A 12317-nucleotide genomic window follows, 5' to 3' on the forward strand; every position below is an offset into this window, starting at 1 on the left:
TTTTATAATTTTTTAGAAAGACTAAATGCAATTTTAGTACACATTTTTTTGTTCTTCACCACATTACATGTGTTGAAATTTATTTTATATTTGTTTCAATATTATTTAGAATTTACATTTGTTTCATTTGCGGAAAGTAGTATTTGAGTAATATACAAAATATTTGTAAGTTGTTTATAGAGTATTAGCTTACCTACAATTCTTAATTTATAAATATCAAGTTTTAAAAACAATAGATAATTTAATAAATGGTAGTTTTATTAATATTGTTATTATCAAGAACTTAGATTTAATAAAAGGTTGTATGTCAAATTTTGTTTCACTATATTTGTGCTTCTAATTATTTTTTTTTATTCAAAAAAATTTGTAAGAAAATCTATGCTCTTAAAAATTTTAATTTTAATCATTGCATGATAGTATTAATATTGACTATAACATAGACAGCTTATAGTAATATTTATATTGCATAAATAGTATACTATCAATTTTATGACGTCTTAGAATTAATGGATAACTGTCAGTCATTGCAGTATATGATTTACATTCTTCCTTTTGTCTTGTAAAAAAACCTGAAAGGTTTCAAATAGTATATACAAAAATAAAAAAGAAATTGAATGAAATGAAAAATAAAGTTGGAACAATTACCGTGTAAAATTAATAAATGAATACAATGAAGTACAACATTTCAACACGTACAGTAATCAATCTCATCCTCCAAGTTTAAAAAAGATCCAAGTAGAGTTAAATACACAATAACATTACCTGCTAAAGTCAAGTAGCAAGCACCCCATTGTATCTGGAAATATTTATTTTTACTAAGAAATCCTTTTGTATTCTATATTTACAATTTTATGGTATTAAATTAAAAAAAAAAAGTATAATATAATATAATGGCTGAATAGAAAAATATGTATAATTTAGATGTACCACTGGATCAGACGCTGGAGATCGTGCTAATACAATAGGAAGAGCAAAAGATGATACAATAAACCCCATTGTAATAAATATAGCCAATTCCAAACATGGATTCGGATTATTATCATAATTATTTGTGTAGCGACGTGCAATTATAGTTGGAATTGGTGCCAATAGATGGAATAATACAACAAAAAATGGCCACCATACTCTAGAGGTAATATATATTATGAATGTTAATTTATATTTTTTTTACAATACAATGTATATGTCACCGTATTAAATGTATCAATAAAAATATAATATAGATAAGCAGCAGTACTTACTTGTATGCTGGTAATGCACAACCAAGTATAACAAATGTCATACCAATAGACCCAGTGAATGCCAAAAGTACTAATCTATAAAAGGGTTTTTCGCTATAATTTATAAGTATTAATATATATACATATATGTATATAATTTATCAATAATATAATATTTTACAGCACTTACGCTGTTTATTACCAAAGGCCATTAATCGCATGAAATAAAAATGAAAATAATTTATGTAAATTGTAAATGTGTCAATGTTAAATTATATACAACCATATTACATAAAATTTTATGATAATCCCATTTTCAACTTGCACAAACTTCATAAATTTCTTTTACCTACAATGCTTTAGAAAGAATAGATTATAATTTTTTTAAATATTAGGTATAGTTTAATTGTAATTTCTGTAAGACATGAATGTAAGTACATATAATAATTTAAATCAAAATTTTTTATAAAGAACATTTTATGCATGCATATTTTGTATGTGATGTAGTATTTTTTTTGCAAATTTAAAAAATTTATATATCAGTTGCAATTATTTTATAGAAATTGTACAGATAAAGGATTGACATGAAAAAATAGATGCTTAGTCAATAAAGCATTTGAATATACATAATTTCTTAAAGTAATACTAAATCAGAAAATGAATATAGTAAAGTAAATGAAAAAATTATAGTAATTCTATTAAATAAGAATATTATATATTTAAAATAACTTAGTAAACATTCGCTTTTATATACAGAAATTTTTCATCAATGACAAAAACAGTACTAAGGTTATGTTTTGATATATAATTTTTAATACGACTTTTTATCAAGCTTTTCTTGGTAATATCATTTTTTTTGATTCTACGAAATCTGGAATTACGTATGTAGGTGATCTAACATATGACCAATAACCTTTAATCCCAGCCATCATAGACCGATTTGACAAGTACGAATATCGAATTTACACTTTAAAAAACGTTTGTGACGTAAGCTGTTAAAGCCTCACACACTTCCGAAACTAAAAACGGCTGCTAAGTTATCTAATGGATATAGCATAAATTTAAAAACAGATTATATATGTACATTTGTTACAAATATTACATTGTATGTAATACTTGAAAATATTTTGAAGTTAATAAATGTTTAATATTATTTAAAATTTTGAGGATACCATAATCATACGTGAAAATACTCAAATATAGATATACTATCTATATAGTATAGTAAAGTACAAAATGTTACTGAATCCTTTAATTGATGAAATGGTTAAAAGTTAATTTAACAATAATAATCTAAAACTAACGTATATTTAGATATTTATTATTTTATATGTTTAAAATATATAAGAATATAAGAATTAAATTGTAGTTCTATTCAAAATCTTTTAGAGTAAAAAAGATCTATTGTATGATCTAAGTATTTATAATGTAAATCTATTAATAATCATCTATACGACAATTTAACCAATAGGTTTTTTGAAAATTGAAAATTAAAATTTATAAATTTATTGTAAATTTGCCTTAAGACTTTGATTCGGCGATGGGGAGTCCAATGCAAGCCATGAAAGTTTAAATGAGGGATGTTCATTGGATCGACTGTAAGTGTCGCTGACTTGTTCGTGGTGTGATACTGGATTGTGGTCATTGCGTGTACATTTTCTTTTGCGTTGAAGTGAAGTAAATAATGAGTGAGCAAAAAAGGTAAGAAAATCTAGAAAAGAGTACGATTAATACTTCTCATAATTTTCATTCTACTACTTCAAAGTGCAAAAGCGAAGTATGCAAATAAAATGCATCCATGCTGGCTTCCAATTTTACGATGTCATCATGTCGACGGAACGCGTCTTTTCTTAGATTCATAAGAAAAATAAATAACATTAATAGAATTTTATTCTATAAAAAGTAGTTCTTCCTTATAGACTGATGTTTATCATACCTACAGTTCGTAATAACATGAATCGCGCTAATCATTTTTGCAAGCCGACTGATCATGGCCGAATACTATGTTGAACGTGACAAAGGAATCCTAGTAGCAAATTAATGCTATGCTTTGTCCACTTTACTAATTGCAAATATTGTAAACAATTTGTAACAAAACTAAAAATGATAACATTTGAGCATTTAAAATTATTTTTTAAATTCTTAAATGTTTATACTTTATTACGTTATGATTGCTTTTAAAAGATTAATTTCAGTAATTTGAATTGCCGTTGTTTTAATATTATGAATAACATCTTACTTACATAATTGAATAATTAATACAATTATTATTTTATGTAGGTATCATAAGTCCTTATTTAAAACATATCTTGTTTTAATAATAAAAGTAAAGTAAACAATGTAACAACAATGTTCTTATTTGTATAAGTATTAGATTTATTAATATTTAATTATAAAAATATAATATAAGAATATTATTTTATTGTAACGTTGATTATGTACAGAAAGAATTTTCTTTTAAAGGAAATTAATTTCAGACATTTGCGAGCTTAATTCATAAAATTAAGCTTTTTTATGCAAAAACTATATTGATATGAAGTATACAAATAGTATTAATCCTTTAACACTATGGTAATTTTTTTCTTTTCCATTAAAAATATAGAGATATACTAATAATTCCTATTGGATGATAAAATATTTTTAATATAATAGAATTAATGGGACAACTTAGATAAATGAAATTTATTATTCTTAAAAATTTAAAAAAACATTAAGATTTAGACTTTGAAAAAGTAATAATTACAAGAATGATGATAGTGATAGTAACAATAAGAAGATAAATAAATTATTTAAAAAAAATAAAATTACTACTGTAGGTTTTTTTATTTAAAAACTGATTAATTGACTATTAGTCATCATTATAAAATTATCTTGCAAATTATTTTTATTTCTTTATATATATATATATATATATATATATATGTATTGGAAAATGTTACTAGTACAAGGTAAAACTTAGAGATAAAAGCAATTGAATAAATTATTTAATTCTATGCTTACAGAAAATGAATGACTAGCATCGAATGTATTACGTATAGTTTGTGTCAGATATAGTGACAAGTGTTGAGATGTTATAATAATATAAAACATTATATACTTTTTATAGTTATACATTTTATATGAATATAAGTATTTTGTTACTATTGTTATTTTGTTTAATATTGTTGAATATCTTATTGTTGTAGTGGTGAAGATTTGGCAACAGCAATCCTTCGAAAGAAGGATAAGCCAAATAGATTATTGGTTGAAGAAGCAATTGCAGATGATAATTCTGTTGTGGCTCTTTCCCAAACAAAAATGGATGAGTTGCAACTTTTCCGAGGTGATACAGTATTGTTAAAAGGAAAAAGACACAAAGAAACAGTGTGCATTGTTCTTTCTGATGATACTTGTCCTGATGAAAAAATTCGTATGAACCGTGTTATAAGAAATAATTTACGTGTATGTTTAAGTGATGTTGTTTCCGTACAAGCATGTCTAGAAGTTAAATATGGAAAACGCATTCATGTACTACCAATGGATGATACAATAACTGGTCTTACAGGGTAAATTACCATTTTCTTATTTTTTACAGTTTCAGTTACACTTTACATTATTTATTATTAGTCATTTAATAACAATTTATTAATTATTTTTATTAGTCATTTATTATTTTAACATCATTATTATATTTGATTACTTCATACTCTATACAATCAACACAAAGTAGATTAAAATAACTAACATTGGATACTTTTTTTTACTTAGATATTTTATTTGTAGAACAGTATAATACATTTCAGTTGTTTTTGTGTTAATTTTTATTGTATAAATATCTGTAATATTTTTTAATATGTTGATTGCTATGTTATGCATATATGTATGACATTGATTGTTACTATGATTTCTTAAGATATGACATTCAAATATGAATAGTACTATGTAGAAATTTAATAGATATCTGAACGTATGAACTTTTGTTCACATTGATTAAAATAAATGTATTGAGTTAAAAGCATAAATTAGTATAAAACGTAAGGAAATGAAATTAGTTTGACAATCAACATATTAAAACATGAATATAAAATGGTAAATAGTAATTTATTACACATATTATTATTTTTCTAGAATAAAGTTTTAAATTGCTTCAATGCAGTTTAGTAAAATTTATGTTTATGTAAGGCGCTTATAAAGCAATTTGTCTTTTGTTGTAGAAACATGTTTGAAGTATATTTAAAACCATACTTTATGGAAGCATATCGTCCTGTTCATAAAGATGACAATTTTATTGTACGTGGTGGTATGCGTGCTGTAGAATTTAAAGTAGTTGAAACAGATCCTGGGCCATTTTGTATTGTAGCTCCTGCTACAGTTATTCATTGTGAAGGTGACCCTATTAAAAGAGAGGTCCGTAAAAACATACTTCTCTAACAACTAATATACTTTGTGTATTATAATTTAAGTATATAAAAAACATTATAGGAAGAAGAGGAAGCATTAAATGCAGTGGGATATGATGATATTGGTGGTGTTCGCAAACAGTTAGCTCAGATTAAGGAAATGGTAGAATTACCATTACGACACCCATCTTTGTTTAAAGCTATTGGAGTAAAACCACCACGTGGTATTCTCTTATATGGTCCACCTGGGACAGGAAAAACACTCATTGCTCGTGCTGTAGCAAATGAAACAGGAGCATTTTTCTTTCTTATTAATGGTATGTTAATTTGATAAACAATATTTTGATTTCAAATGTTACTCATTATATCATTAAAAGGTCCTGAGATAATGAGTAAACTTGCTGGAGAATCGGAAAGTAATTTAAGAAAAGCATTTGAAGAAGCTGAGAAAAACTCACCAGCTATAATTTTTATTGACGAACTTGATGCTATTGCTCCAAAAAGAGAAAAGGTTTGATTATAACATATACTTTACAATTATATTATACTTGTTATTATAATTACTATTATATATATTGTATATAATCAATATTATATTTTTAATTTAGACACATGGAGAGGTAGAGAGACGCATAGTGTCTCAACTACTAACTTTAATGGATGGTATGAAACAAAGTTCTCATGTTATTGTCATGGCTGCTACTAATCGACCCAATAGTATTGATGCAGCATTGCGTCGCTTCGGTCGTTTTGACAAAGAAATTGATATTGGAATACCTGATGCTACTGGTCGTCTAGAGATTTTAAGAATTCATACGAAAAACATGAAGCTTGCAGATGATGTTGAATTAGAAGAGGTTTATACAAATATTACTTCTAAAGTTATTAAAGTGATAGTTTCAATACTATACAATGTATTAATATAATCTTTTAGATTGCACAAGAAACACATGGCCATGTTGGAGCCGATTTGGCTTCACTGTGTTCTGAAGCAGCTTTACAACAAATTCGTGAAAAAATGGATCTCATTGATTTAGAAGATGATCACATAGATGCTGAAGTTTTATCATCTCTTGCTGTTACTATGGATAACTTCAAGGTTAGTATTAATTTAAGTTCATTGAACAAGAAATATTATTCTTTGCAAATATATTGTATTTGTGTTAATAAATTGTATTTATTATTTAGTATGCAATGAGTAAGAGTAGTCCAAGTGCTCTACGCGAAACCATTGTAGAGGTTCCAACAGTTACATGGGATGATATTGGAGGTTTGCAAAACGTTAAAATGGAGCTGCAGGAGTTGGTACAGGTAAGAAAATTGTTTGATTAACAAGTTCAAGTTGAAAAACATAAATATGGGTCATATTAAAAACTTTATTCCGTATTGATTTGTATTCAACTTTTTCCTGCTATTATTGAGTTAATTACTAGAGTCACCTCAATATAAACATGTTAATATCGATTGAAATTTCTATGTAAGTAGACATGTAAGATTTTAATAATCCATTTCTTTCTTTATTATGTAGTATCCAGTTGAACATCCTGAGAAATTCTTGAAGTTTGGTATGCAACCATCAAGAGGCGTATTATTCTATGGACCTCCTGGTTGCGGTAAGACATTATTAGCTAAAGCAATAGCTAATGAATGCCAAGCAAACTTCATTTCTGTCAAGGGTCCAGAATTGTTAACAATGTGGTTTGGTGAATCTGAAGCTAATGTCAGAGATGTTTTTGATAAAGTAAGTACATAGTTTAAATGTACAATAATAAAACAAATATTTAATGTACTTTGTTATATGAAGATATGTGTTATAAACTTTTTGTTATATTTTAGGCACGGTCAGCAGCTCCTTGCGTATTATTCTTTGATGAACTCGATTCGATTGCAAAATCTCGAGGAGGTACAGTAGGAGATGCTGGTGGAGCAGCCGACCGTGTGATAAATCAAATTTTAACAGAAATGGATGGAATGGGAGCGAAAAAGAACGTATTTATCATTGGAGCTACAAATCGCCCTGATATTATCGATCCTGCTATTCTACGACCCGGTAGATTAGATCAGTTAATTTATATACCATTACCAGATGAGAAATCTCGCGAAGCAATTTTCAGAGCTAATCTTCGAAAATCACCTGTAGCTAAGGTAAAGAAAATTAATTATCGTTTTTCTATACAGAATGATCCATTTTTATTGATTACCTTTAAAAGTATAGTAATGAATTGAATATGATGAATATATGGGTCCTAACGAATTTCAATAGAGGGGGAATATTCAAATTTCGTATAAAGAAATTACTAAATAAAAGTATCGTTTCAAAGTGACACAATTGTTTAAAAATAAAACTCAATTTTTGTTAGCTTAGTCGGATAGAACATACTAAATTGATTACAGATTTTTATTGAAAAATTATTGAGTTATTATTACTTTTCTTATATGTTATTTTAACTAGTTAATATTCACATTATAGGACGTAGATTTAAGCTATATAGCTAAAGTGACACATGGCTTCTCGGGTGCTGATATAACAGAAATTTGTCAGCGTGCCTGTAAACTTGCCATAAGGCAATGCATTGAAACTGAAATTCGAAGAGAAAAAGAACGTATCAACAACCCATCTGCATCTATGGATGTGAGTATACACACATTATTTTAATTTTTCAGTATTTATTTTAAAATACAATGAAGAGTAACATTTAGAATACACAAGGAGTTCAGGAATTGTAGTATTCAGGAAGTATAGAAACGATGCAATTCGAAAAGTCAAAATTATAATTATTGAAAAAAACATTTGTTAATTTAAATAGTTTGTCATTATAATTGTATATACTAAATTATATTTAAACACAGAAATATATTTAATATTAATTATTTGAAAAATTATTCTAAATGATTTGTCTATATATTTACTTTTAACTTAGATTACAATTTTTCATTCACTTTCATTTAGGAACCAGGTTAAGAGATAAAGTTTTTGGTAATTATAATATTTAGATTAAAAGAACACCTTACCGATTTTGATGGTTTTAAAATATCTTATAGAAGATAAGATTGTAAATAATTTTTTCGAAATATTAACAAACTTTCTTTGCTACCATTGCATTAAATTGTACATACATATATGCATATGCATATATTCATCTATGGCAGCGTATGCGTCACTCTTCAATTGGCGTCGATTTATTTTTTGTTTCTATAAGTATACTGATAAATGATGAACACATAATAATGCTGTAACACAGCATGCACATGTATGTAGACATATGATTCATTGTAGCGGTAGCAAAGGAATTTTGCTTAGATATCAGAAACTAGAGCTGGGTGGGAGTTATATTTATACAAAAAAATAGTTAAAAATGTGGATTTTTATAACATATGTAAAAATCTTTGAAATCAGTGAGGTGCCCCTAATCGAAATAATTACCGGACTCTTTTCTAAGTGTACATAATGCGCAAAAAGAGGTGCTTCTAGCGTGCCATGGACGTGTATCTCTAGTAGTACAGTTTAAAGCATGAGTGGTGTGCACAATAGATGAGTAGAAGATTGTTCATAATCGATTGCTGCAGGCTGCAAATTGTAAAGTGAATAATTGGAAACCGAAAAATCAAGATCTTATTTTATGCTGCATCAAATATTTTCAATCAAAACCAACAATTTGAACAGCACACATTATTGTAGCCCCTAAGTTATCATGTTATAAAAAAGTTTTTATATCAGCGCTGTCCAAGCCATGAGTCCTCTGGGGGTTTCCAACTCCCGTCTGCATTGTCAGGGATACTGCACGATGTGAAAATGGCGATTACGACAGATTAGCATCCCCACCGTCAAGGAGCCTCAGATGTCACACACGACGGGTATCAGTGACACATGTTACTAAAGTGTGTCAATACTAATATCATAAAGATCCCTGACACCCAGGTACGAAATTGAACGAGTTGACCTGGAATAACCAATATGTTTATGAATGATCGATGGCTCGTCTAAACGCGATACTAATACATATGTTGCGCGTAAAGTCTGTAAGCTTCCTTAACAACGGAAACGCTAGCTCGTCATAGCTCCCTCTTTGACGTTGCACGATTTCTCTGACAACATATGTAGGTATGCTATATGGGGAAAAACGGTTAGAAGGGGAAGCAGGCGCGTAAGAGAATTCTATGCTGAATAATGCTCTTCTATATCCATTATTTTGCCCGATATATTTTGATTTGTATAATAATTTGCATATGTTGATCATTACATATCACAGAGAGCAACATAAGGTAAAATCTTAGTGTATCGGTTCCTAATTATCCCCTTGACAACGCATGAATTCGCATCCGTGATCTATACGATACAGTAGTTGACAGTGAAGTGTCTGTTGCGAATCTATTTTGTGCACCACGTGATGCTTCGATAAGAGTATCCACATACGATCTATATTATTGTGCAATAGCGAATATTGATATTAATAAAAAAGAGTGTTTCAACATTTAGATCAATGATTGGAAAATTTATGAGTAGAGTAGCTTAACAAAAGTAACCACGGCTACTACACATGTCTCGTTCAGAAAATACAGGTTTACATTTCTTTATATATATATATATAAAAAATATTTCATTTGTTTTTCCAAATTTTCCCTAAACTTTTTTACGAGATGAAACATTTTCCGATATCTACTGTATGATTTTGGCTGTGACTCACTGTATTAAGATGTTATAGGTAGGCAGTATTGCACAATATTACCTCAGTCTCCAGTGTTTCGCAACGAACTCAAAAAAAAAATTGGGAACATTGAGCTGTTTTTGTGAATTTCTGCTTCTCTATATTATTGATGCAATATTATTATCATGTGTGGGTACCTTAAGGGCTGCTTCTTTGCTAGCAGCATCCATGTATCTGCAGTAGTGTGGAAAAGTTTTTAGTGGCCCAATCTACCAAGAGTTCCTTTTAATCAAAATTCATAATTTTCTCATTCAAATAAAGATTCGAATATTCAACATTTTCAAATATTTTTTATAAAAATCGTTTTACAGAAACAGAAATGCATTTTTAGTTAATATATTATGATTAACTTATGTGTATTAATTTAAATATTTTCAGCTAGTTATTAATATTGGTCCATGTTGGCAAAAGCAATATCGAAAAGAATTTAATTATTAAGAATTTAATCACTAATTTTATGTACAATGCTAGATGGATGAAGACGATCCTGTGCCAGAAATAACTAGAGCTCACTTTGAAGAAGCAATGAGATTTGCGCGACGTTCAGTATCTGATAATGATATTCGAAAGTATGAAATGTTTGCACAGACGCTTCAGCAGTCTCGTGGATTTGGAACCAATTTCAGGTAAAAATTATATGCATTTGATACATTTGGAATGTTTGTTGATTCTTTACAGATAAACAGTTTTCTATACTATGTAATTCTTTTAATATTTAAAATAATACGTAAACTATATTTAAAATTTTCGTAGATTTCCGCAAAGCGGAGCGAGTGGTACTCAAGATACAACGCAAGGTGATCAAACCTTCCAGGATGATGGTGACGATGATCTTTATAGCTAAGTCTTCGTGTCTTTGTACCTCAATACAGTGAGCATACGACAAAAGGGCCTGTTTCTGTTTTATAGAAAACACTTTGTGTTTACAAACACAAATTTTACAAAAATGTAATTCTAAGAAATTTAATAATGCGAAAATATATACAAACTTAATTCAGCCGTTAATATTCTATGTAAGTATATACAATCTTATGTATATAATTAGGGCAGATTTTAAGTAAGCTAAGGTAAAAATATAAAGATTTAATTAAAAACAATTTTTATGTTTAGAAATGTCTGTTATTAAAATTAAAAAATGTAATAATACGAAATTGTGCATTATATATAGTTTAAAGCGATTTAAATTTATTCAAACCTAATATTTAAATACATTCCAGTTTTACTTTACACGTGTATGTGTGTATATATATATATATATATATACCGAATGCAGTGAAAAATATGTATAGTATTTGGAAGTAAAATAATGACTGTTTCAGTGAAAATACGTTGGTATTTCATTGGACATTGTCCGCTATGACGATGAGACATAAACTGCCCTAATAAGATACTTCATGTTGTATGTATGCTGCATAGAGTCATACAAATTGTCCATTATTTGTAACTTTTCTATCTAATTGTATATTTGAGTTATTTACATAAAGTGTAATTCTAGTTCTTTAATAGTGTTATAAATTGGTTCAAAATTAATTAGAAAAAGACCCTTTTGTTACGTAGTCACTGAATTATATAATTACATTTTATTGTTCACACTCTGAGATTACAGTAATGTGAGAGTTTATGCTATGTCAGTGAAATTGTTGGAACTGGTGATGTGTATTGGTGAATTTGCAGTCTGCTTGTAGTAGTAAATTTACTTACAAATTACCAAAGAATCTTTTGAAACCTTTCATTTTAGAATAAAGCGTTAAAATTATTAATTTTGATCGCGTTGCTCACAATTTTACAAAAATTGGAATTTTACTGAAGATAATACAGTGGCTAAGATTATATTGGTGTACAATAAAGTTATACAATTTATATGTTTTTGGCATAATTTACTAATTACATCATTATTTAAAATTTTATCCTTCATTATTACACTATAATCAGTAACATTTATAAGACGATGATTAACAAAATATTAACAGGTAAAATTATTTATTGTATATTTATTTATATAACACTTACAA

General features: G+C 27.8%; 2 protein-coding genes across 3 annotated transcripts; one reads left to right on the forward strand and one right to left on the reverse strand.

Moving 5' to 3' along the window:
- Positions 1-294: 294 nt before the first annotated feature.
- Positions 295-2194, reverse strand: LOC143153097 (leptin receptor overlapping transcript-like 1). 2 transcript variants are annotated; one of them, XM_076323927.1, is made up of 5 exons: positions 2134-2194; positions 1242-1316; positions 928-1126; positions 646-796; positions 295-569 (listed from the first exon to the last, which is right to left on the reverse strand). In XM_076323927.1, the coding sequence occupies exons 2-4, from the start codon at positions 1280-1282 to the stop codon at positions 686-688; spliced, it is 351 nt and encodes a 116-aa protein (XP_076180042.1). In that variant the 5' UTR covers positions 1283-1316; positions 2134-2194; the 3' UTR covers positions 295-569; positions 646-685. The 2 variants fall into 2 exon arrangements, with proteins under 2 accessions (XP_076180042.1, XP_076180041.1); XM_076323926.1 differs by lacking the exon at positions 2134-2194 and adding an exon at positions 1411-1583.
- Positions 2195-2761: 567 nt separating this feature from the next.
- Ter94 (transitional endoplasmic reticulum ATPase TER94) lies at positions 2762-12165 on the forward strand. The gene is made up of 13 exons (XM_076324913.1): positions 2762-2921; positions 4406-4765; positions 5414-5606; positions 5682-5916; positions 5977-6110; positions 6208-6456; positions 6534-6698; positions 6788-6910; positions 7128-7340; positions 7436-7744; positions 8070-8231; positions 10777-10931; positions 11059-12165. The coding sequence occupies exons 1-13, from the start codon at positions 2905-2907 to the stop codon at positions 11147-11149; spliced, it is 2406 nt and encodes an 801-aa protein (XP_076181028.1). The 5' UTR covers positions 2762-2904; the 3' UTR covers positions 11150-12165.
- Positions 12166-12317: the final 152 nt, after the last annotated feature.

The sequence above is a fragment of the Ptiloglossa arizonensis genome, chromosome 12 (genome assembly GCF_051014685.1).
Source record: "Ptiloglossa arizonensis isolate GNS036 chromosome 12, iyPtiAriz1_principal, whole genome shotgun sequence".
Lineage (NCBI taxonomy): Eukaryota > Metazoa > Arthropoda > Insecta > Hymenoptera > Colletidae > Ptiloglossa > Ptiloglossa arizonensis.